Source organism: Bufo bufo, chromosome 3 (assembly GCF_905171765.1).
Source record: "Bufo bufo chromosome 3, aBufBuf1.1, whole genome shotgun sequence".
In the NCBI taxonomy this organism is placed as follows: domain Eukaryota; kingdom Metazoa; phylum Chordata; class Amphibia; order Anura; family Bufonidae; genus Bufo; species Bufo bufo.
Window position 1 is genome coordinate 384,820,808 of NC_053391.1, and position 26,838 is coordinate 384,847,645.

Below are 26,838 nucleotides of genomic sequence, written 5' to 3' on the forward strand. Positions count from 1 at the left end.
ACTTGTTAACCTCCCTAATCTCTCGCTGCCTTCCTTGTGTGGCCTGTGGTACAGGCAGTATTTTGGAAAATACTACCTTTTGAGGACCTTGCGCTAAGCTTTTGACCAAAATCCCTAAAATCATTTTTAAGGACGCTCCACCTACCTCTAACTTTGTCATTGGTTCCGATATGAACCACGACCGCTGGATCTTCTCCAGCCCCTCCCAGTAATCTGTCACCCCGATCCGCGATGTGTCAAACTCTAGCTCCATGAAGACGGCACACTGTTCGGCGATCACGGTCTTTGTGACAGATTTCCCTATCTGTTTCCCTAATAATGGAGTCTCCCACTACCAGCACCTGTCTGGCCTGCCCTGCTCTGCTCTCCTGGTTCCCTGCTTACTGGAGCTGACATTCCCCTGACTGGCAGAGGAAGTGTCCGGCTGCGGCAGTGCTGTCCCTGAACTGACATCCCCCTCATCTGCCAACCGTGCAAACTTGTTGGGGTGTGTCAGATCAGGGCTAGCCTCCCTGGCACTCTTCCCTCTACCCCGCTTTCTAACTGTTACCCAGCTAGCTACCTCACTTTCCTGAGCCTCCTCGCTACCACCCTCCCCCACATCTACTCCCTTTGAGTGCATGCTCAGTGAGCAGCAAACATTTTTACCAAATTGTCAACGCTTCTCAGTGTTAAAATTTGCCCGTTTAGAGACTGGATTTGCGATTCCAAACAGGCAATTTGCTCACATTTTGAACAAAGATATGCACCCTCAAACAGCTGTTCTAGGATTGCATACATCAGACAAGATGTGCACTGGACTGCGCTGTCAATAATGGAACACATACTAAGTGGGGAAAAGAAAAGAGAAAAATGCAATCTAGTGCAGTGATAAGAATCTAACTTACTGTAGTCCCCTCCTAAAGTCCCTGAATCTCAAGTCACGTAATCTAAAGTCACACACTTAATACAAACACACACTGGAACTCAAACACACGAATGCTCACAAACTTGTGTTGCCTGCTTGTATAAATGCAGATCTCAAACCAGCCTGCCTTTTTTTTTTCTCTGTATTCAAAAACTTCGGATGAACAAAAGAAAAACAACATTTTAACCAGGTGAACTACAGTTTGTGTCTATGTAAACAGTTAGATAGGGAGGTCTCTGGTGATAGACTCCCTTTAAGGGCCCATTCACATGACCGTATCCGTTTTTGCGGATCCACATAGATACCGACCGTGTGTGTTCCGCAAGTTGCGGATAAGAAAGTCCTTCTCCATGATAGAAATGCCTATTCTTGTCTGCAAAAACAGACAATCTTTTTTGCGGGGCAGCAGAGCAGAAGTGTGGATGCGGACAGCACACTGTGTGTACAGTTTAACTAAAAATTCCTACAGGTGCGGGGGGGGGGGGGGGATGGCTAGCCAGGAATGTGAGCGGCCACTTGTCTGCAGAGCTCCTGTGCACTCTTCGCTGTTTATCCTGAATTTTCTGAATTCCCTAGCTGCAAAAGTACTTACCCTGCTCCTGACCTCTTAAGGATCCCTCTGGTACCTGGCAGGAACAATACCTCCTCGCTAGGGGTGGGCGATATAGGCGATATGGATTTTGTGCATATCGCCGGACTGCGATATGACCACGGAGCGGTAGTGAATGATCGCACTCTCGGCGCGCACCATGTTCTCCTGAGCCGCCACAGTGGAGAAGGAGGGAGTCCCTCCCTCCCCACTGTGCGCGGCTGCCGCTGGCCACTAATAAGAACATAGTAGGAGGAGGAGGGGAGGGACTGTGGCCACTGCGCCACCAATAAATGCCTGAATACCAAAGCAGCGTTCATGTGCCGGCCATATCCCGGCCCCTATGACTGCACGCTGCAATCCGCCGCAATTAACCCCTCAGATCGGATCACGTGCGCCGTGGCCGCCGGTCGCTCCGTCTTCTGTCTGTGCGGCGCATTGCTAATGCGCCGCACAGGAGGGGGGGGGGGGGGGAGGGGGACCCTGTGGCCACTGCCACCAATGATTAATACTGGGGAGGGAGGGGGGGTGGGTTTGAGTTACCAGAGGGGGCTGATAAGAGGGAGAGGCTGGGGGGCGGATCAGGGGCTGGGGGCGGATCAGAGGCTGGGGGGCACATGAGAGGCTGGCTGCCATGGTCAGCTCCCTGCTTTTGTGTGCACAGGGCAGCAGGGAGAGTGTAAAGTCCTATTCACCCTAATAGAGCTCTATTAGGGTGAATATGACAAGGGTTCTAGCCCTTAAGGAGGATAATGGTTATTAAATAAAAAGTAAAAAAAAAAAGAAGTTTAAAAACTCTCCCAAATATAGAAAACAATATATCTAGGATATATATCGCATATCGCACATGCTTAAAATTATATTGCAATATAGATTTTAGGCCATATCGCCCACCCCTACTCCTCGCCATGATTAAGAAAAAGGAGACGAAAGGTGCTCATAAGTACATCCAAGATGGCGCTGGAGCGGCAACTCCTAGGCGCCTGGGCCATGCAGTGGAGGAGCAATGGGAGGCTGTGGCAAAGTTAGAAAAATATTCCTTCCACACTAGCTGCAAAAGGAGCTCGCAAGAAGCAGCTGCCTCCACAAGATGAGTCAGGCCTGGACTCAGATAATCAGGCAGTCGGTGCCAGAGCAGAGGCCATATGTAGCCCCATTAGATACAGCATCTTACAGACACGTGGCACAGAAGTGGATTCGGGGGCCCAGGAATCGGACTCAGAGGAGCCAACCCTTAAAGATGTAATGCATGCTAAATGTGGCAAATCGGTGAACACTCTTACAGTACAGGTGGGAGCAATAAAAGAGGACATTACCATTGTTAGACACGACTTAAAGAAACTCGCTGAACGTATAACAGCCCTGGAAGATCGTATGGGGGGTGTGGAGGACGCCATACAACCACTTAAAAGAGATGTAGTGGAACATGCACGAAGGTTGGACTCAGTGGCAGCTGAGCAAGAGGACTTAAAAAACCGGCTACGCCGAAACAATGTGCGGGTGGTAGGGGTGCCCGAGAAGGTAGAGGGAGCGAACCCCACGGAATTCTTTGAGACTTGCCTCTTTCCCAATTATTCCCTAGAGGAAGAGTAGAGCGAGATTTCTGGACGTAAAGCGTCACTTGAGGGCGCTCAACATCCCATATTCCATGCCGTACCCAGCAAAACTTAGTGTTGTTGCCCTATGCTCCACCAGCTTTTTTGAAGAATCGAAAAAGGCGATGAGATGAGATGGCTGGATCGGCATGAACGCCAGTTGAGAGAAGACAAGAACCGAGAGGATTAAATAAACAGACTCCACATCTAAGTGCAAGTACCATGATGACACACAATGAGAGTGTATGTGGACATGATCGCGCAGGAGGGTAGTTGTGTAGGGTTAACATGGTATTCTGACAGGGTCATGTAAAGGAAGAGTATGGATATAACAGACTGCAGTGGGGAATATATTGGAATGGTTGGCCTTGTTCAAAGGCTTGCCGAGAGACATGCAGGGAGCCGAGGAGTAGACTGCTTCATTAATCGTGGTTATATATAAGCATTGTTCTGTTTTTAATGCTGTTTTGTTGAAATCTGTATAAGGAGCGCCACCCTCTTACTGGTGGGCTAGCTAACCAGTCTTAGCTGACTCTGCCAGCAGGTACTTTTAAGTCCCACAGACTTACAACTAGGTGCCTAAGTGGGGGCCTGCTGGGAAGATCAGCACTTTAAATTGCCTTTCTAGAGGCACGTTTTAGGGACATTATTGGTTCACAACCTGGGGGACTGCAACTATGAGATATGAGGCTTTGAGAAGTAGAATAAGGGTTCGTTCTATAACCCGAGAGCACGACGTATTCCTGCCACTGACTCTGTGGAGTTAAACAAGGGGTTCATTTATGTTACTATGGCATGTATATGGCTAGTTCGCTGAGGCTTTTGAGCTGGAATGTCAGGGGGTTAAAGGAAGCCAATAAAAGGAGGGCTATTATGGATAGTATGAAACAATACCAACCTCTCATATGTAGCCTTCAAGAAACACACTTAATGGAGGACCAGACCCACTTACTCACTCCCCAGTGGGCAGGGCACTGCTATCATGCCACCTACTCTGCCTATGCTAGAGGAGTAAGTGTCTTTATCCATAGGAACATAGCATTTGAATGTATATCTAAAAAGATAGATGAGATGGGGCGATATACTGTATATGTCTGCAAGGCAAAATATTTACGATCCCCTGTATTATAGTAGGCATCTATATCCCTCCGCCATAGTCACCACTGGTGATTAGGAGGGTTCTTTCTTTTCTGGTTGAGTCACCAGACATCTCGGTAATATTAGGGTGCTTTCACACTTGCGTTGTTGGATTCTGGCAGGCAGTTCCGTCACAATCTGTATGCAAACAGATACCATTTGTAAACGGATCCGGATGCGGATCCGTCTCACAAATGCATTGCAATACCGGATCCGTCTCTCCGTATGTCACCTGGAAAAACGGATCCGGTATTTATCTTTTTCACATTTTTAAAGGTCTACGTATGCGCAGACCGCAAAACCGGATCATTTTCCGGAAGACTTGGGCCGGATCCGGCATTAATGCATTTCAATGGAAAATAATGCCGGATCTGGCATTCCGGCAAGTGTTCCGGAATTTTGGGCGGAGAAAATACCGCAGCATGCTGCGGTATTTTCTCCATCCAAAAAACGTACAGTGACGGAACTGAAGACATCCTGATGCATACTGAACAGATTGCTCTCCATTCAGAATGCATTAGGATAAAACTGATCAGTTTTTTTCCGGTTTTGAGCCACTAGGACGGAACTCAATGCCGGAAAAGTTTAACGCAAGTGTGAAAGTACCCTTACTTGGGGACTTTAACAATGTAATTCACCCGGCTTTAGATAGATTCTGTCCCTAATATCCAACCAACACCTGACGAAATTACCCCATTTGGAAGATTATTGCAGGAGGCCCTCCTGCTGGATTATTGGAGGTTGAGGAACCCGCAGATAAAACATTACTCCTGCTAATGTAGTACTTATGGGTCACTATCCAGGATCGACTTAATACTGGGCAACACCGCAATGGGACAACTAATTCAGGACATACAATATCTTCCCCGTAGAATATCAGACCATTCCCCTGTGCTTGTCACGGCCAACTTCCTTCCTCCTGTATTGCAGGGATGCATGGTGTGGAAATTTAACCTATACTGGCTTAATGTGCTGGCGGGTATAGGAAACAAACTGAAGGAGTTCTTTATCCATAATCTCCCCTCTGCACCCTAGCTCGTAGTTTGGGACACTATGAAAGCTTTCCTACGGGGAGTACTAATTGCAGAGGTAAATAAAAAAAGAAATGAGACTAGGGCCAAAGTAAAAGGCCTCCTACTAGATGTAGGAAGGAGAAGGGGCGGGTAGATTACTGGCTACGGTTTCTAAGGCTCAGCAACAATCAGCCTATATAGCTGCTCTCCGCAACCCTGAAGGAGATCGCTGTACAGCTCCTGAAAAGGTACTTGAGATTATGCACTTGTTTTATTCCTGCCTGTAGGAGTCTAAAACTTCTGCATCTGAAGTGGAGACCCAGGCGTTTCTCGACCCGCTGAGACTTTATACCCTTACTGCGGAACAGAGAAATATGCTAGATGCCCCTATTACTCTAAAAGAAATGGGTAGTATGTCTAATAATAAGGCCCCAGGGGAGATGGATTGCCAACGCAGATATATAAAACCTATTCCTCAGGTCCTAGTGGTGTGATCTCACTCCACTATAGAAGTCTTATGGAAATGCAATATCAGAAACATCCCATGCAGCTATATGAGAAATGGAAGCTAGACGTTGCAGACTTGACCGAGCAGATGTGGGAGGAAGTGTTACAGGATTTCCCTGAGGTGGCAGTAAGTGAGGCTTACTGTGTGTCTTAAATATATTTGCTCCATAGAGTATATAGAACCCCAGTAGTAATGAAGAAAATTGGATATCTAGAAGATGACTTGTGCCAGAGATGTGGGGTGCCAAATGCTGATTTAATACACCTCATGTGGAACTGTCCACGTCTAAGACGCTACTGGACAGACGTTGTGGGAGTATTGACCACAGTGTTCCACATAAAAATAGATCCGTCAGCACTGATATGTATTATGGGTTGTGTGAAAACACTGCCCGTGACACCAGGGCGGAAAGTAGTTATTATATGTATTCTCTACCAGGCAAGGAAACTTATTGCATACTATTGGATTGCTTCAAACCCCCCAAAGGTGCAGGAACTTGTAGATAAGGTCCATAATTTGATACAGTTGGAGAGATTCGTATACCAGAAGAGAGGCACCATAAAAAAATGTAAGGAGATATGGAACTCATGGATGACCCATTACAATATTACTTAGAGGTTGTCCAGGTTCAGAGCTGAACCCGGACATCCCTCCATTTTCACTCAGGCAGCCCCCCTGACTTCAGGGCAAAGGCATTTTTTGGAGATCCGGTGACGTACCGGGGCTCTTCATGAGGCTGTCAGGAAGCCTAGTGACGTCACCGGCACTGATGGGCGGTATTTAGCGCTGCCCTAGCCAGTAAAACGGCTAGGGCAGTGCTAAAGTCCGCCCAGCGGAGTCAGTGACGTCACCGAACACACCGGCAGTGTGTTATTGAAAACAAAAGAGCCCGTGCCCTGCACGATCTAGCGCAGGGCAAGGGAGCGCATCGAAGCATGAACAACTTCGCAGCCATGGCAATCCTACATTATCTCAACGTCTTCCATACGTTCCTCCAAGTGTCTAGCCATTCAAATACCGTCACAATGACAAACACTGGTCTGAACCCTTAGATGATGGTTCACCCTGTGTCGCACCAAGCTGACCACAAAATATGGTTAAGGGTAAATTATGATGTTCACAATGAAGAGATTGCAATCAGCAAGATGGCTATATCTTGAGCAGGACCGTTATCTGACTGGTCACCAAAGCACATTGCAACATGTGTTCCTGACGTACTGTATGGAGGACGCACGTGGAAGGGATATTCCTGACTGATTGCAATCTCTTCATTGTGAACATCATAACTTACCCTTAACCATATTCTGGGGTCAGCTTGGTGCGACACAGGGTGAACCATCATCTAAGGGTTCCGACCAGTGTTTGTCATTGTGACGGTATTTGAATGGCTAGACACTTGGAAGACGTTGAGATAATGTAGGATTTCCATGGCTGCGAAGTTGTGGTATTTATGATTGTTATTGCCACAACTAAGATGACTATGATATTAGCTCATCAATTCATTATCATTTTTGTCTATCACTGACTTATTATCATAACCTCCTGAGGAACCCTTTAGATAGGGTGAAACGCGTCGAGGTAGAGGTAACACTTATTGAGCATAGGGAGAATCAGGGCATATATAGCTTTAGGTACGAGGACAGGGGGACCCTACTATTCAGGGTCTTCCCTGGGCAAAGGGGTAGATAGGGGTAGCAAAGGGCTGATTAGGTCCAACACCATCTCATCGTCTCCCCCATCCGGACCGTATACGGAACGCAAAAAAACGGCCCACAAAACGGAAAAAAACAAATGGTAGTGTGAAAGAGGCCTTAATGTAAAAAAAAAAAAGCTAGAACTAGTCCTGTACCTCGCATGGATCCAGAGATCTTCACCATTCATTGCTCTGCTAGATTTATATTAAGCTGACAGCTTAAGTGGAGTCTTTTCTGCTGCAGCTCAGGGGATGTGTCTTTTCTGATGGAGTTGAAGGAGGACACTGAGCATGTGCGGCCTTCTCAGTGAGCAGGTCAAAGAAATAAGAGAAAAGCCAAACAGCAGGTGGCGCTATACAGCTGCATTTTATTGAATAACTCAGTGGTTATGCAACATTTTTAATTATATGCATCTACAAAAGTAATCAGATCCTAGTGCCGACCTCAAATTCCCCTATATAAACATGAATTTCAGAGGTAACCTCCCACTACTATGGAGTTCCATTTAAGCTGTAGTTTGCCAGCAGTGTCTTCTGATAGAAGCAGCATTATGCTAGGAGGCAGGGAGAGCAGGCAGACAGACAGGTGTCTTAGGGTACTTTCACACTTGTGGCAGAGGGTTCCGGCAGGCAGTTCCGTTACCGGGACCTGCTGGATCCGGCAATCCGGACGCAAACGGATGCATTTGTGAGACGGATCTGAATGCGGATCCGTCTTGCAAATGCATTGCAATACCGGATCCGTCATTCCGGTAGTCATCCGGAAAAACGGATCCGGTATTTATTTTCTTCTCATTTTCAAAGGTATGCGCAAACCGCAAAACCGGATCCGTTTTGCTGGAACACTTGGGGCCGAATCTGGTATTAATGCATTTCAATGGAAATGAATGCCGGCAAGTGTTCAGGATTTTTGGCCGGAGAGAATACTGCAGCATGCTGCGGTATTTTCTCCGGCCAAAAAACACAAGAGGGACTGAACTGATGCATCCTGAACGGATTAGGGTACTTTCACACTTGCGGCAGGACGGATCCGACAGGCTGTTCACCCTGTCGGATCCGTCCTTCCGCTATTTCGCCGTGCCGCCGGACCGCCACTCTGTCCCCATTGACTATAATGGGGACGGGGGCGGAGCTCCGGCGCAGCCTGGTAGTGCACGGCGAAAGGCTGCCGGACTAAAAGTCCTGCATGTCCGACTTTTTAGTCCGGCGGCCTCTCACCGCGAACTGCCATACTGCGCCGGAGCTCCGCCCCCGTCCCCATTATAGTCAATAGGGACAGACCGGCGGCACGGCGAAATAGCGGAAGGACGGATCCGACAGGGTGAACAGCCTGTCGGATCCGTCCTGCCGCAAGTGTGAAAGTACCCTTACTCTCCATTCAGAATGCATTAAGATAATACTGATCAGTTTTTTTCCAGTATTGAGCCCCTGTGATGGAACTCCATACCGGAAAAGAAAAACGCTAGTGTGAAAGTACCCTTAGGCAATTGTAGAGAGTAGAAAGGCTACTCTGCAAATCTCCTTTGCAGTAGAGCGTTTTACATTTGACTATGCAAGTGGCCCATCCGCTGTCTGTTTGCATCAGGTCATGTGAAAGGCCCTAACCGAGTGCCGACCGTCTTGTATGTTGTCAATCAGCACTTGTTGGGGACTATTATCACTCTCTGGAAAAGTATCTTATTATATTAACAGAGGAGCCCAGAGAAATCCGCATGATCTCACAAGAAACATCTAATGGCTATAGCTAGCTGTTAAAGAACATGCAACCTGTCTGTTTTCTGTCAAAGAATATTTCATATGCTCTCTAGTTTTTTTTAACTTGTTCTCTGCTCATTAGCATGGTGTTGTATCATCTTTTTATATAATCAGTGAATGATTTAATTGAGCGCAAATCGTATGTCAGAAATACGTTAATATGTTCTATCTTTCATCAGGCAAGCATCATTTCAGATGTCTCTTACTCTGGAGAACAGCTGCCAACGCTCACAGAAGTTCTCAGCTATTGCCAGGTATAGAAAACTGTCCTGTGCATATCTTTACTATGCTCATATGGTATAGCAAATGTACCCCATAAACCAAAACTTAGTGGCTACATTTTTTATTTTCTCATGTGCCCTGAATCTACACTGCTCAAAAAAATTAAGGGAACACTTAAACAACACAATGTAACTCCAAGTCAATCACACTTCTGTGAAATCAAACTGTCCACTTAGGAAGCAACACTGAGTGACAATCAATTTCACATGTGGTTGTGCAAATGGGATAGACAACAGGTGGAAATTATAGGCAATTAGCAAGACACCCCCAATAAAGGAGTGGTTCTGCAGGTGGTAACCACAGACCACTTCTCAGTTCCTATGCTTCCTGGCTGATGTTTTTGTCACTTTTGAATGCTGGCGGTGCTTTCACTCTAGTGGTAGCATGAGACGGAGTCTACAACCCACACAAGTGGCTCAGGTAGTGCAGCTTATCCAGGATGGCACATCAATGCGAGCTGTGGCAAGAAGGTTTGCTGTGTCTATCAACGTAGTGTCCAGAGCATGGAGGCGCTACCAGGAGACAGGCCAGTACATCAGGAGACGTGGAGGAGGCCGTAGGAGGGCAACAACCCAGCAGCAGGACCGCTACCTCCGCCTTTGTGCAAGGAGGAACAGGAGGAGCACTGCCAGAGCCCTGCAAAATGACCTCCAGCAGGCCACAAATGTGCATGTGTCTGCTCAAACGGTCAGAAACAGACTCCATGAGGGTGATATGAGGGCCCGACGTCCACAGGTGGGGGTTGTGCTTACAGCCCAACACCGTGCAGGACGTTTGGCATTTGCCAGAGAACACCAAGATTGGCAAATTCGCCACTGGCGCCCTGTGCTCTTCGCAGATGAAAGCAGGTTCACACTGAGCACATGTGACAGATGTGACAGAGTCTGGAGACGCCGTGGAGAACGTTCTGCTGCCTGCAACATCCTCCAGCATGACCGGTTTGGCATTGGGTCAGTAATGGTGTGGGGTGGCATTTCTTTGGAGGGCCGCACAGCCCTCCATGTGCTCGCCAGAGGTAGCCTGACTGCCATTAGGTACCGACATGAGTTCCTCAGACCCCTTGTGAGACCATATGCTGGTGCGGTTGGCCCTGGGTTCCTCCTAATGCAAGAAAATGCTAGACCTCATATGGCTGGAGTGTGTCAGCAGTTCCTGCAAGACGAAGGCATTGATGCTATGGACTAGCCCGTCCGTTCCCCAGACCTGAATCCAATTGAGCACATCTGGGACATCATGTCTCGCTCTATCCACCAACGTCACGTTGCACCACAGACTGTCCAGGAGTTGGCAGATGCTTTAGTCCAGGTCTGGGAGGAGATCCCTCAGGAGACCATCCGCCACCTCATCAGGAGCATGCACAGGCATTGTAGGGAGGTCATACAGGCACGTGGAGGCCACACACACTACTGAGCCTCATTTTGACTTGTTTTAAGGACATTACATCAAAGTTGGATCAGCCTGTAGTGTGTTTTTCCACTTTAAAGGGTTTCTGTCACCCTGCAAAACTCTTTTTTTTTTTTTTGGATAGTTAGATTGCTCATAGTGCGATATAGCAGAATATAATGCTCTTACTTACTTTCATGCGGCCGATTCTTTATAAAACGAACTTTTATAATATGTAAATGAGGGCTCTACCAGCAAGTAGGGCGTCTACTTGCTGGTAGCTGCTGCAGAAATCCGCCCCCTCGCCGTGTTGATTGACAGGGCCAGCCGTGATCTCCTCCTCCGGCCGGCCCTGTCAGTAATTCAAAAATCGCGCGCCTCGCGTCATTCGGCGCAGGCGCTCTGAGATGAGGAGGCTCGTATCCTCAGCACTCCCTCAGTGCGCCTGCGCCGATGACGTCTTTTCTTTCGGTGATGTCATCGGCGCAGGCGCACTGAGGGAGTGCTGAGGATACGAGCCTCCTCATCTCAGAGCGCCTGCGCCGAATGACGCGAGGCGCGCGATTTTTGAATTACTGACAGGGCCGGCCGGAGGAGGAGATCACGGCTGGCCCTGTCAATCAACACGGCGAGGGGGCGGATTTCTGCAGCAGCTACCAGCAAGTAGACGCCCTACTTGCTGGTAGAGCCCTCATTTACATATTATAAAAGTTCGTTTTATAAAGAATCGGCCGCATGAAAGTAAGTAAGAGCATTATATTCTGCTATATCGCACTATGAGCAATCTAACTATCCAAAAAAAAAAAAAGAGTTTTGCAGGGTGACAGAAACCCTTTAATTTTGTGTGACTCCAAATCCAGACCTCCATGGGTTAAAAAATTTGATTTCCATTCTTTTATTTTTGTGTGATTTTTGTTGTCAGCACATTCAACTATGTAAAGAACAATGTATTTCAGAAAAATATTTAATTAAGGCCTCTTTCACACTTGCGTTGTCCGGATCCGGCGTGTACTCCACTTGCCGGAATTACACGCCGGATCCGGAAAAACGCAAGTGTACTGAAAGCATTTGAAGACGGAACCGTCTTCCAAATGCGTTCAGTGTTACTATGGCACCCAGGACGCTATTAAAGTCCTGGTTGCCATAGTAGGAGCGGGGAGCGGGGGAGCGGTATACTTACAGTCCGTGCGGCTCCCGGGGCGCTCCAGAGTGACGTCAGAGCGCCCCATGCGCATGGATGACGTGATCCATGTGATCACATGATCCATGCGCTTGGGGCGCCCTGACGTCACTCTGGAGCGCCCGGGAGCCGCACGGACGGTAAGTATGCTGCTCCCCCGCTCCCCGCTACACTTTACCATGGCTGCCAGGACTTTAGCGTCTTGGCAGCCATGGTAACCACTCTGAAAAAGCTAAATGTCGGCTCCGGCAATGCGCCGAAACGACGTTTAGCTTAAGGCCGGATCCGGATCAATGCCTTTCAATGGGCATTAATTCCGGATCCGGCCTTGCGGCAAGTGTTCCGGATTTTTGGCTGGAGCAAAAAGCGCAGCATGCTGCGGTATTTTCTCCGGCCAAAAAACGTTCCGTTCCGGAACTGAAGACATCCTGATGCATCCTGAACGGATTTCTCTCCATTCAGAATGCATTAGGATAATCCTGATCAGGATTCTTCCGGCATAGAGCCCCGACGACGGAACTCTATGCCGGAAGACAAGAACGCAAGTGTGAAAGAGCCCTAATTCAGATCTAGGATGTGTTATTTTTGTGTTCCCTTTATTTTTTTGAGCAGTGTATTTGCTCCTTTCAGTGTTTTCATCTCCTGCTAGGGACTGGATGTTCTTGGGTCCTTGCATACAACCATCACCATGCTTCTGCTCCAAGATGTCCATAAAATTGCATCTTGTCATGTCTAAGGAGGGCTTTAACTAGAACATTCTGGGACTAATGACAAACATTTGAAAGGGCCTATTCCAGGCTACTTTCACATTAGCGGAGGCTGTTCCGGCAGGTGAACAGCCTGACTGATCCGTGCTGCCGCAAGTCCTTTCCGGCCCCATTCACTATAATGGGGACACATGCCGAGAAGCGGCCGGAATAAAACTACGACATGTGCCTTTGCCAGCAGTAGCAGTGTGGTTGTAATACACGCTTGTAGCACTCTCCTACAAGCGTGTATTACATTGAAGAAATTGAAAGCCAGCAGGGAGTGCTTTTTCTTATGTAAGAGCGGCACCTGCTGTCTTTATAATGAAATGTCAGCCTGCAGGCTGACTGGCAGAAAGGGGTTAATTCACTTTAAAAAAAAAAAGTTAATAAATAATAAAATTTATAAAAAAAAGAAATAAAAAAAATGAAAATATATAGCTATAGTAATTAGACTACGTACACACCCATACAAACATCCCACCCCTTTTTCGTTCATAAGCTATTTTATCTTTATTATATTTATATGTGTGTGTGTGTGTGTATATGTATATATGTGTGTGTGTGTGTGTGTGTGTATATATATATATATATATATATATATTTGTGGTCGTGGCTAAAATACGAACTTGGGCCGCGCGCCTGCCTAGAACCTAAGCCGGCTGGTGTGTGCCTGGAGCCGGGTACATGAGCAGCCTAAAAGGGGGCTGCCCTAAGGAGGACCCTTGGAATGAAGGGAATGGGTGGGTGGGTCCATGAACCGGAACGCCTACTAAGGTGCGGGAAGAGGGGTTTATAAAGGCTCAAGCCCCTCCCACAAATGCAGGCTGAACTTCAGCCTTACCAACTTGTGGTCGTGGCTAAAATACGAACTTGGGCAGTGCGCCTGCCTAGAACCTAAACCGGCTGGTGTGTGCCTGGAGCCGGGTACGAGAGCAGCCTAAAAGGGGGCAAAAAGGAAATCAACATAGTTAAGGTACAAGACTTTATTACCCTATAATACCAATGACCGAAACGCCTGCGAAATCTCCACCTGTGGGTTAGGTATGTATCTGGTGAAGGAAGATGAACGCCACCTTCCCATCTTTCGCATGACATGGGCGGGGACCCCATGCCGGGAAGCCGCTCCAATGCGGAAGGAATGGCCGGATATAGCGCCGCGGTCAAACCCCAATCCAGCAGCAACCGTGCAGATGTGGCTGATGAACTGCGCCGCGGTGAGAGCGCCATCGAGATGTGGTAGTAGAGGGCTGTGAGGTGGAGCATCCTGGAGGGCGAGCATGAGCTGGCCAAACACCTGTCCCGGGCACCATTTATTACCAGTCGGGAAAAACTGAACCTCCACCGGGGGGCCTGTTTGACTAGTCTTGGTGGAAATTAACTTCAGCGTGTAATGGTCTAGATTCTGCACCAGCTGTTCTCGGTGCATACTGCACCGCCCTGGGGATTGGGCCTACCCTTCTGGACCCCTCGCAAGGTGGCCGTAATCGCGTGCGCAGAAAAAATGGACCCGCCCCCTGGGTTGCGGAGCATGGTGTGGTGTTGGACGCCCGCCAGGTACAACTTAATGGTATTGTAGGAGAGGTGTAACTGGTGGTGACAATGGGCAATGAAGGCCATGATGAAAGGAATGTCCGCCAGGCCACCCTGCGGGTGCGGACGCGAAAACTCCTGGAAGGTTCTCAGGCCTGAAAGATAGTTCCTGGCCGTACTGGGGGCAAGGGACTGCTGCGCCAGGTCTCTTGCGCCGAAGAGACGAGCATGCCTAGTCCATTGTCAGGGAACTGAAAGCCGGGGTGGGATATCTGAGCGGCTCGGCCTCTGGCATGACCTGAAAAAAAAGTGTGAAATCAAACCGGGATAGTGCGTCAGCTGCCACATTTTGCTGACCCGGAATGTGGCTACAATGCACATGAAAGTTGTGTGACAGGGCCAGCCAAACCAGCTGGTGCAATAGTGCCATGATTTTGGGGGACTTGGCCCTGCCCTTGGCTAAGATGTCGCCCAAGGCCTGGTTGTCTGTCACGAACATCACTGGCAAGTTAGCCTAGAGGTGACCCCATGCCTGGGCTGCTGCAACGATGGGGTACAACTCCAACAGGGAGGAGGTGCGGATGGACTCGGCCTCCTCTAGGATAGAAGTGGGCCAACGGTCTGCTAGCCAACGGGGACCCCAAATAGCCGCGTAGCCGCAGGATGCAGCAGCGTCCGAAAAAATAGTCGGGCAGGAGGGAGACCAAGGAGACACAAAAAAGGAGACGCCGTTCCATCGGGACAGGAACAATTCCCACATGGCCTGGCCGTCCAACCGGATGACGCTGTCCTGCTCGGGTGCTGAGGGAAGAAGCTGGAGCAGCCTCGACACGAAAGTCCTCCCCTGGGGCATGATCCTAGAGGCAAAATTGAGCCGCCCCAGAAGAGATTGCAACTCGACTCTAGTGAGGCACCCCGTGGAAGCCGCCTGGGAAATGACCTCCCGACACTGAGCGAGTTTCTCTTCCGGGAGGCTGGCCTGCAATAGAACCGAATCCAGGACGATGCCCAGGAACGAGACCCTCGTGGCGGGACCCTCAGTCTTTGACTCCGCGACCGGAACAGCCAGACTGGCGAACATCTCCAGGAGGACGGTGAGAATGCCAGACCCCTACCTGCGGGTCCTCCACGACTAGAAAGTCATCAAGGTAGTGGATGACTGACCGGAGGCCCCCGTGATGGACCAAGATCCAATGTAGCGCCTTGGCCAGTTGGTCGAATAACCAGGGGCTACTCTTGGATCCAAACGTGAGTCTGTTGGCGAAAAAATACTGCCCGGCCAACTCAATGCCGTAGAACTGCCACAACTGAGGTTGGATGGGAAGGAGCTTAAACGCATCGGCGATGTCCACCTTTGCCAACCAAGCGTCCCTTACCATGCAACAGGATGGCCTGAATTGCGTCGTCCACTGAGGAGTAACGCATGGCAAATTCCTCCGAGGGAATCGGGGAATTAAGGCTAGGGATTCCGGAAACATGAGGGGCGGACAGGTCATAAATCAACCTTTTTTTTTTTTATTGGTATTTTTCTTCGATACTAAGCCGATGGGGTTGATTCGCCATGAAGAAAACGGGATGAGCGGGAAAGGGCCTTTGAGAAACCCTTTAGCCACTTCCGACTGGAGCAACTCGCTAGTTGCTGGAGGGTCCACGGTGGCCGACAGCAGATTCCTGCCTTCCCAGGGAACCTGTGGCAGCGTGATGAGCCCTGTGTGGAACCCCTGGCAGAAGCCCGCCAACAGGAACGCCACAAAGTCCTGATCATGGTGATCCTGAAGGAGCGCCGCCAAGAGGTCCACGTTAATGTCTGCTAGTCAGGACCCTTTAGCAGACTTTTTGGGGCAGGCGGACCGTGGATGGGCCCTGAAGCACAGGGAGCAGACGTGGAGGGATCTGCAGCTGGCATAAGAGCACCCCCCTGAGTTGAAATTGTTGCAGACCTGGCTTTTTCCCAAGTAGACAATGGGTCTGCCCAGTTTGTCAGTGGAGGGATTAGACGGAAAAGACCCGGAGGTTGCCGGGAGGGCCCTGTCCTGAGACAGGTGGGCGCTATTTGGGAACCATTCAGAAGAGTGGAAGATTGATTGACACGTCGCACAGTTGGGTGCCCTGAGGCCAGCGAAGTGACGACAGAAGAGCTCCGTGTCAATCAAAGACCAGCTGGTGACATACTGGAATTGCGCCAACGCTGCCGCCGCCTTAGCCGAAAAGGAACGATGGTAGTCGTAGAAGGCCGACCCACCATACTTGTGCCCCAGGTCAGTGACCAGGTACAAGTAGCTGTCCAGCTCTTCTCTCCTCTCCGGCTGTGCGGTGCAGATGATGTCTCTGAAGAGGCTGAAAGCCAAGACAAACTCAGGGATTGTCAACTTGCGGTTAAGCCGCGAGTCCTTGGCCCGGAGGGCCACCGACACATCGCCACAGTTGATGACCCTGTTCTCGGGTACGTCTTGAGCGGCAATGAGGATTGACGCCAGGTTGACATCTTTCCCTGCCAGAATGTCTCTTTTGAGGTTGTCGGGAATGAAGTGAGAGGGGGACACCTGGGGAATGGGCCTTGGCGTACCTGTAGCCAGCCAACCCGATGTAGATGGTGCCATCAGCGGGACGGATGCCGGGGCAGCCATGGGTGGCCGGGATTCCAGCTCTGAAACCCTTGCCCGAACGTCTGCTACCGAGTCGACCAAGGAGTTTAGGGTCGACTGTAGCTGCACCAGTGACAACTGGATTAATGACACCTCCTGCTGCACTGCCGAAGTGCTGGGGCTGGTCATGAGCAGCTTGTACAGCTCTGCCTTCCTTGCGGTGGCCGGGTGCGGAATGCCTCTTCGGTTCAGCTCAGCCAATAGCTTTGGTATGGTCCAGCTCCGAAGGGATGATGGACCCGCCTGGCCTGATATGATCGAGACGGACAGGCCGTCCTCCATATCCGAAGCACGAGACATGGCAGTGCTGCTAGAAAACAAAAGGCATGACAAATAAAGAGGAAAAAAAAAAAACGAGAGGGTGATGACGGAATGGTATTTGAATTGGTGCACGATAGAGAAACACGTACCGGAATAAGAACCCGTACGATGGCTCAATAGAACCTGACCTAGCCGGACAGATAATGGGACAATTAAAAGCGTGAACATGATCTGACCGGGACCCCGGCGGAGTCGGTGCGAACTTACCTGAATAGGACCGTTTGGAACGGAAAAATAGGAAAAACCCCTGTAAATAAAGTAACAGGCGAAAATTTGAAAGTGCAGAGGAAACGGGTGACCTCAAACCTGTTGGAACCAGGCGAACTGGCCAGGATGGGGCGCACCCCTAGGTCAAGTAACCATCTGAGCGCATCGGACTGGATACTTGACCGGAGAGAGCCGCCTGAGCGTACCAGGCGGTTGACAGAAGAGAAGGCACGTAGCCATGAGATAGAAGCTGTGCGTAGCAGCGGCCCGCGGAGGGCGGCAGACTGACATGGTAACCTTGAAGCCATGGAAAGCAAAGAACGACCGGGGGAGCAGCCGAAGGATGGCCCCTTAGAAAGACTCGGATAAGACAAAGGACAGGTGCGTGAAACCCATGTGTTAGAGAGGAAACATGAAGACCTGGGCGTACCAGGAATGTACCGTGCCCTGGGCAAACCAGGGGAGACAATGTGACAAAACCAGAACTGTGACAAGACCACCGACAGTGCCCTGGAGACAAAATAAGCGGCTATGACATGACGACAACAGTGGCCTGGGCGAACCAGGAAGACGAGACAATCCTGGCCGTGACCAGGTGCCAGAAAGCGCGAGGGAAGCCGAGCGAGTCCTGCGCAGGATACCCACCCTGCTAGGTTACAGATGGTGCACCCCAATGCGGTGCCCCTGTTTTCTTTTTTTTTTTTTACTGATATTGCGGGTTTTGTACTTCCATGGGTTTTATTTTTATTTATTTTTTCGAATAATGCGGGTTTTTATTTTTATTTTATTTTTTTACTGATATTGTTTTTTTTTTGGTTTTTTTTGCGGGTTTTGTTTTTCCTGTTTTTTTTTTTTTTTTTTTTTTTTTACCATGACAGGGATGGTCGGACTGGGAGACTCATGCCAGGGGCCCACCCATAGCGGGGCCAGGACCGCGCAGCGACCTGGAGATCCTAAACCCTCATGCCTGGGTGTTTGCTAGCAGACTGGCTACCAGCTTGTGTGGTCCGAGCGAAGGACTGTACAGGGACCCATGGGTGGTATGAAGACCTATGTGGAATGATAACATGAGGGCCAGCATGCGGGGAGAAGCCCGACAAGTACCAGTTATTCTCCCCCCTTTCCTATCAGGCCTGGCTGCCTGTGAGCCTGCGCTCCACGTGGAACGCAAGCCGACATAGCAGCCAAGGAGCCCGGCCAGGGGGTGAGTGACAACAATGCCTGTGCCAGAAGGCGAGTGCGTTCCACCCTGGAACGCACGCCTCCGTGCGCCGAGGATGGAGAAAGCCGAGCCAGCTCCAAGGTGCGTCCCCCACCACCGGGCCGCCAACAGCCGGAAGGCAGGGGGAACGGGTGGTGACCGAAACCAGGAAGCGCGTGCGTTCCACCCTGGAACGCACGCCTCCGTGTGCCGTCCTCGGCCGAAGGAGCGAGCCGGCCAAACCAGGCCCCCCCACGAACCCCCCCGCCCCCGAGTATGAAGAGAGCCGTGCTGGCTCCTAGGTGCGCTCCCGGCCGCCGAGCCGCCAGAAAGGCAGGGAGTCGGGTGGTGACCAGAACCAGGAAGCGCGTGCGTTCCACGCTGGAACGCACCTGCTGAATGAAGCGGCGGTAAGGAGCCGGACTGCCGCTGTCCTCTGCTCCGCGAAAGTGCCTCATACTTACCCACTAGAAGAGAAGAACTCTGCGCGAGGCGGCCGGAGGAACAAGGAGACACACGTAGCAAACACAAGTGCAAAATCCATGAACCGGAACGCCTACTAAGGTGCGGGAAGAGGGGTTTATAAAGGCTCAAGCCCCTCCCACAAATGCAGGCTGAACTTCAGCCTTACTAACATATATAATAAAGATATATTTTTATATAATTACTTATAATTAATTTATTAGTTTTAGCAATAGTATAGTGCAGTGGTGGCGAACCTATGGCACGGGTGCCAGAGGCGGCACTCAGAGCCCTCTTTGTGGGCACCCGCACCCTGGAAAAAGTGTATGGTGTGCCAGTATGCCTTAGACTTATCCTGCCATAAGAAAGAAAACATTATTTTTTTTCTCAGTTTTTCCTTAAATATAATTATTATTATATATATATTTTTTTTGTATTATATCCATCATCTAATGGCACAAAAGAAAGGTCTAAGGTGTCCCGAGAAAAATATCAAATACATGTAGACTGGCTCAGAAATGAATTAGTTATTTGCAGTTAGATAGACGCATTGCTACTAGAGATGAGCGAATTTCCGGTTATGAAATTCATTTGCGATTTATTTACTGGTAAAAGGTGAATTGCGTTATGGATTCCGTTACCACAGACCATAAAGCAATTCCATGATGGAATGCATAATTCTATGCCTTTAGAGGCATTCCGTTATTCATTCCGTCATAATAGAAGTCTATGGGCTGCAAAACGAATCCGTCCCATTTCCATTATGCAGGAGAGGCCTCCCCTGCATAACGGAAAACGGGATGGATCCGTTATGCAGGCCATAGACTTCTATTATGACGGAATGAATAACGCAATGCCTCTCATTCTGTCATAGAATTGCGTTATGGTCCGTGGTAACGGAATCCATAACGCAATTCACCTTTTTACCATTAAAACCAAGCGTGACCGAATTTAAAAATAGGAAATTCGCTCATCTCTAATTGCTACAACTGAAAAACTGGCCTGGTAAGGAAGGGGGGGTAAACACTCCGGTAATGAAGTGGTTAAATTCTTACCAGTGTTGTGGATTTATTTCATTTATTGGTGTTGTCATATGTGAGCTTAAAGTGTTAAAGGGTCTGAGTGTTCATAAATGCTTTGATATGTCAGAGACATGTCAAAGGTTTTCATTGATGGGGGTGTAAATGCTTAGACCTCATTGATCGCTAGAATGAGGAGAGAGAAGGGCTCACATATTGTGGACTGTCTCTTCGCTGCAACGGACAGAATCGAGATGGGCCCATAGACATTATATTGCATCCATCTCTCTTCCTGTCCTGTACCAAGGAGAGAGCGTGTGTCATACGTGAACGTTTCTCTCTCCTCGTTCTAGCAATTGGTGTAGGTCTCGGCAATCAGACCCCCACCAATCAAAACTTGATATTACTCCATGACATATCAAAAGTTTTATGTGACCCTTTAAAGAATGTATTAGCTACCACAGTGGCAACTTACTGCAACATTATAACACTATAGGCAATGTACGAAATGGTCCTCAGACTGGATAAGAAGATGGATTTACTCCAGAGGAAGGTATCTGAGATGTACCATGTCCGGATGAAGCCACATTTCAAGTCTGTGAGTCAGCTAAATGTTGTTTTTAGTTAATTAGTTATTTATAGCATTCATTTTTTCTTCAACTTTTTTGAAGTTCCGTTGTGCATGTGCATTAATTATCTGCATGGTGAATGTTGGATTAAAAGATTTTGCCAAAACAAAAAAAAAAATCGACATTTTCAACTTAAAAAGGGACAACATCCTAAAAAAACTCTTTAAAGGGGTTGTGTCATCTCAATGAGGGCATATCTCTAGGATATACCCCCATTGTCTTATAGGTGCAGGTCCTAAATGAGTGGGAGCGGTGGCCGCACAAGCGAGGTGCATTCCCATTCATTTCTATGGGGTTCTGAAAATGGCTAAGGGTGCCGCTCGGCTATTTTCGGTGGGCCAGTAGGAAGGCTTGGTGCTGACTGGACCTGGCACCGCCAGCCACCACTTTGCCAGCCTCCTGTTAGGCTTAGTTTTGGAGATAGAAGTGGGTCCCAGAGTTGCGACCCACACCTTTCTCTAAAATGAAGCCTATCAGACAATGGGAAATATCCCTTTAAGTATCCCCCTAGCATGTGACACTTAAAGGGGTTCTGCATGAATGGTTTAAAATGGCCACCAGCAATCTGTCCTAGAATAGGAACAGGACTGGTTGCCTCCACTTGCAGAGCTGCCTAGCAGGGTGAGGGGGTCGGGATCTCACTACACACTACACTCTGGCACTTGCATATACTACATATTGGTGATTTTTACTGTGAGGCTGCTCAGCCATGATGGCACATCATAGGCAAGATCACATCATTACCATCTATTGTAGAGCAGTTTAGTGAGTCCACGTCCCCTTACCCTCCTAGACAGCTCTGCAAGTGGTGGCAACCAGTCCTCCTAATACCGGTTGCTGGCGGCCATTTTAAATCATTCCCAGAGAACCCCTTTAATGAAAGGATCATACTTGCCTGCTTCCTGCCACTTCAGCAGTCTTTCCCTGGTTTATTTACTTCTTCACAGGGTATAGATGGGGTCTCGTATGCCACTGTGGCCAATAACTAACTTTAGCGGTGATGTGTCACCAAGCAGCACGTGACCAAGCATTGGCTTGCCACTTGGCGACATGTCACTACTGAGGCCAGTCATTGGCTGCAGCAGTGCACTTGACCCTGTGCGTATCCTGGCCAGAAGTAAACAAGCTGTGGCCCGGAAGATTACTGAATGGAGCATCGGACCAGAGTGGTGGGAACAGGTGAGTAAGATTCTTTCATTTAGTACCACACACTGTGTGGCTACTTTAAAAGGAGTCAAATCCTGGAAAACTCATTTAAGGGCAGTTATCAATTGTAGTCTCTATATTCTTGTGTTGCATGCCACCGGACACAACTGTTCCAACAGAAAGCTACAATATGGGGCCTGTTTTGTCACCAGTGAGCAGAGCACCAGGTGTTAATGAAGTAGTATAACCTACAGCAGTAGGTTTTCCCATTATCAACTCATTTTGTAGCACTAAAGATGTGAAGGGAGGAACTTAAAGAGGACCCGTCGCCACTCCTTACATGCCCTTTTTTTTTATAGCTACATGCATTCACTGTGTAACAACTATTCTTAAGCATCTATTCTTATGGCTCTATGTTGTGCCATTCCTTTATTATTTCAACTAGAAGTTGTGAATGAATTGCTAGCAGTCTGCAGTAAGGGTACAGAGGGGTGGTAACTAGGTGGGGGGGAGGGTCCCATCATAGTCTGACAATGGCAGCACTGACTGGTTAGAGTCAGACTGTGCAGGTACACCCCCGCCCGCCCCCCCCCAACTAGTTAAAACCCCTTTGTACCCTTACTGCAGACTGCTAGCAATTAATTCATAACTTCTAGTTAAAATAATAAAGGAATGTCACAACATGGAGCCATAAGAATATATGTTCTGGAATTGTTATTGCATGTAACTATTAAAACAGACATGTCAGGAGTGGTGACAGGTAGAGTTGAGTGAATAGATTCCAACGAAATGGAATTCGATCCGAATTTCAGGATAAATTGGATTTGCCGCAAAGCCAAATTTCCTCGTGCATCATGGTTGCGAATCGATTTAACCTGAAATAGTCTGAAGAAGAAAAAAAAACGCAACAACAAAAAAAAAATCATACCTGCCTCCTCCATTTGTTCGCGACGGGCCGGCCATCGCCGCCATCTTGATTGAAGATTTCGGCCAAATTCCAGTGCGTGGTGATGACATCATCTCGGGCCGTGCGAGATTTCACGCCAGATCTTCAAGCAAGATGGCGGCGGCCAGGCCCGTCATAAGCAAATGGAGGCGGTAAGTATGATTTAATCTTTTTTTTTTTTTTCATGTAAATTTTACACTGGCTTTTTACTCTTAGATGCCACGATCATGTATGAATGCGGCATCTGAGGGGTACAATGATGTGGAGCGGCGCTATCACAGCTCCCTTTCATTGCACCCGCTGCTTTGCAGAGTGACTTTGATATGTCAGAGCTAGTGAATTACAGGGCCACAGTGCATGATTCACATATGTACCTGTGCACCTGGAGAGGTTCAGTTTACATTATACCATCAGATTTCTGAAAAGTTACCTTTTTTATTTTAGTTACATTGGCACATATAAGGCTACTTTCACACTAGCGTTATTGCTGGATCAAGCAGGGTTCAGCAAAAACGCTTCCGTTACTGATAATACAACCATCTGCATCTGTTATGAACGGATCCGGTTGTATTATCTTTAACATACCCAAGACGGATCCATCATGAACTCCATTGAAAGTCAATAGGAGAAGGATCCGTTTTCTATTGTGTCAGATCCGTCCCCTTTGACTTGCATTGTGGGTCATGACTGATCCGTTTTGCTCCACACCCCAGGACGGAAAGCAAACCGCAGCATGCTCTCTGGTATGAGAACGGAACAGAATGCATTTTGGAGCATTCCGTTCTGTGCAGTTACAGGAAGCGTTTTTTTCCAGTATTGGGACCCTATGACTGATCTCAATACCGGAAAATAGAAACGCTAGTGTGAAAGTAGCCCAAGAGTAAAGTGGTTGCACAAGCGAACATCCCATTTTGCTTATTAAAACATATTTTCCATTTTACTATTCCTGCACAGAGACAAGTTAGCTTACACCCTAGAGGTGCTCAGCCCCTACCCCATGGTCATATTAGGTTTCAGAAACTAAACCAAAGAATCCCAAGCTCACTGATCCTACAGCGTCCAAGAAACACCCCAAGCCATCCACGGAAGCCTGATGAGCAGAGAAGACTGTGCCATCAGAGCACCACAGGTCCTTCACTATCTCCTCCAATAGAACGTGAACAGGCTTTTTACAGATCAAGTCCTCCTCTGCCCACCATTGTATCTACCCATTCTTTGCAGTCACTCATCACTGTATCAGATGAAGAGAACAGAGAAGTAAAAATTGAAACCTTGCCTGAGAGCACTTGTTCTCCTCCACCAGTCATCACTGCACCTCTTGCAACTTCATCAATGGGTCATAAAACGACAGGGGCAACTATTGCAGAGATTGAGCCATTGTTAGTGCCATGCATCCCTGTGCAACAAAATATTACCAGTGAAGAACTACCTTCATCCTCTGTTCAGCTGGTTCCAGTATATGGTGAGTTACATGTGTGGTAACCCATTCCCCCAAGCAGTACTACTGGCTAATTAACTATAACATTTCTTGAAAGGGCTTGTCCAACAAAAAACATGTATGAATGCTGTGGGCTCCACCACTGCAACCCCCACCATTTACTAGAATGGGGGTTCTGAGGGGCCTGTTCCTCCTTGCTGCAAGGATGCAGTGAGAATGTAGTGGCTATGCATGCACACTTCTGATCCATTCATTGTCTTTTGCGCCAACGTAGACAGGTCTTTTATTACGTCAATCAAGCCTAAAGTAGAATGTATCTTTGTCAACCATCAGCTGCCATTTATTATGACATATAAGGGTACTTTCACACTAGTGTTTTTCTTTTCCGGCACGGAGTTCCATCAGAGGGGCTCTATACCAGAAAAGAACTGATCAGGTATCCTCATGCATTCAGAATGGAGAGTAATCCGTTCAGGATGCATCAGGATGTCTTCAGTTCAGTCATTTTGACTGATCAGGCAAAAGAGAAAACCGCAGCATGCTACGGTTTTATCTCCGGCGGAAAAAACTGAAGACTTGCCTGAATGCCGGATCCGGCATTTTTCCCCATATATCAAAAATACCGGAGTGCTGGATCCGTCCTTCCAGTCTGCGCATGCGCAAACCAAAAAAAAGGTGAAAAAAGGAAATGCCGGATCCGTTTTGCCGGATGACACCGGAAAGACAGATCCTGCATTTCAGTGCATTTTTTTTGACTGGTCATAATCCTGATTAGTCTTACTAATGCCATCAGTTGGCATACGTCTTGCCGGATCCGGCAGGCAGTTCCGGCGACGGAACTGCTTGTCGGATCTCTCTGCTGCAAGTGTGAAAGTAGCCTAAAATAGTTAGGTAAATCGTGATAGGTAGAGGGCTTCATATATGGAGGGGTATTTTTTTTACTTTTTATATTTTTTTATTTCTTTCCACATTAGTAACATTAGTGTCCTTACATGCACAGCCCTTATAGTGCCGAGCCTCATACCAGAGCCGTTTGTTAGTACGCCGGCTCTCATACTAGAGAAGCTCGCTTAGGCAGGCGCAACAATATAGTTTTTTGGTGCGAAATGAATGTGCTCATGAGGAAGTGCTTATATAATGCGCACAGAAGCACGTCGAGCATTTCCACTTGTGCACTCGAGCCTGTTAGCACTGGTGTTTGAGTGTAGCACCTATTAAAAGGGGTCCTCGGCTATTGGCATGTGGTCAGGCATAGGTTGAATGACTCTCACTGCGTCTATAAATATTATATTTCATTAGTATGGATGACATATCATTATGCAGGAAAGGACGTCATCGCTGTGGCCAGGTATTGGCTGCAATGGTACTATTCTGGCCCTTTGCAAAGCTTTCACACATATAAAGGATTTTTCTATATGTCCTAGGAGATCAGTGCCCCATCCTAAGCCCTGGAGACCAGAAATGCTAAGCTTCCTTATCTATGATGCAAGCCGCACAGATCTTTACTTCCCAGACTCAAGTAATTACAAACGAAGCAGAGAGCGATATTTTGCTGTATACCAGACCTACCCAATACTTTCAGAATTTAAGTAGAGTTACAGTAGATTGTATATAAGTGATCATTACATTTTTTGGTCTTTGTTTTGTAGCTTGTGCACTGATTATATCGTGCTTATATTGTTAGAGTTTCTTGGAGATCCAAGTAGGAATATCAAAGTCCCAGGCAGCGTCTTGATGAAAGCAAAACAGAAAACACAGGCAAAGTATGCAGCCCGTTACTTGGTTCGTGCCTTGTTCAGTAAAGAGGCGTTGAGCAGCGCTAGGGGAAAAAGCGTCCAAGGATTGATGGCACTTGATGCCAACAAGGTTGTTGCAATAAGAGGTAATGTAAATGGAGGTAATTTGTGAATTATTAGCTTATGACTGATAATGATCGAACACGAAATTGATCTCAGCATGGTAGATGCTATACTAATTGGATCCTAGATTGGTTATAACTTGTAGAAACAGTGGGGTAGCTATATCAAGACTGGCGGATCCATCCTCCAGTCTTCATCTCCCTGCACTGGTGTCAGATGCGCCTGATTTGTTAAGAAGCAGAAGCCTCTTAACAAATCAGGAGCGTCTCTGCCCTGCAGTGGGCCAGAAACTGGAGTCTACGCCAGCTACAGGCTGACATAGACTTCAGCTATAACTTCCGCCACTTTCTGGCGAAAGTTAAAGTAAATGTGGCGGGCGGCACAAAGCCACTCCCCCTTTTTATCAGCCCTTCAGAAAAGTGCAGAGAAGCTCAAAAAGTCGCACATTATGGTGCACAGATGCCGTGCACCATAACGTGTGACTTTTTTACGCCACAATTGATTGCCGTAAAGTGATTGATGAATGTCCCCCAGTGTATTTTTGATGTGATAAATAAAAAAATAATACACAATGGTTTTAGGATAATAATGGGAATAAACATCATTAAAGGGGTTGTCCGGGTTCAGAGCTGAACCCGGACATA

The 26,838-nt window shown here is 48.1% G+C and overlaps 1 protein-coding gene across 3 annotated transcripts in view; it reads left to right on the plus strand.

Moving 5' to 3' along the window:
* BEND2 (BEN domain containing 2) overlaps positions 1-26,838 on the plus strand; it is a 46,091-nt gene that overhangs the window by 13,226 nt on the left and 6,027 nt on the right. For 2 of the 3 annotated variants that reach the window (XR_005777602.1, XM_040424745.1), the window contains exons 4-7: positions 9,377-9,451; positions 20,673-20,774; positions 23,852-24,359; positions 26,020-26,217. Coding sequence is in view for 2 of the 3 variants with exons in the window: in XM_040424745.1 (XP_040280679.1) it covers positions 9,377-9,451; positions 20,673-20,774; positions 23,852-24,359; positions 26,020-26,217 (883 nt within the window). In the remaining variant the exon portion in view is untranslated. Of the gene's footprint in view, positions 1-3,220; positions 3,309-9,376; positions 9,452-20,672; positions 20,775-23,851; positions 24,360-26,019; positions 26,218-26,838 lie in introns of those variants that run through there. The other variant, XM_040424746.1, reaches the window with a different exon arrangement.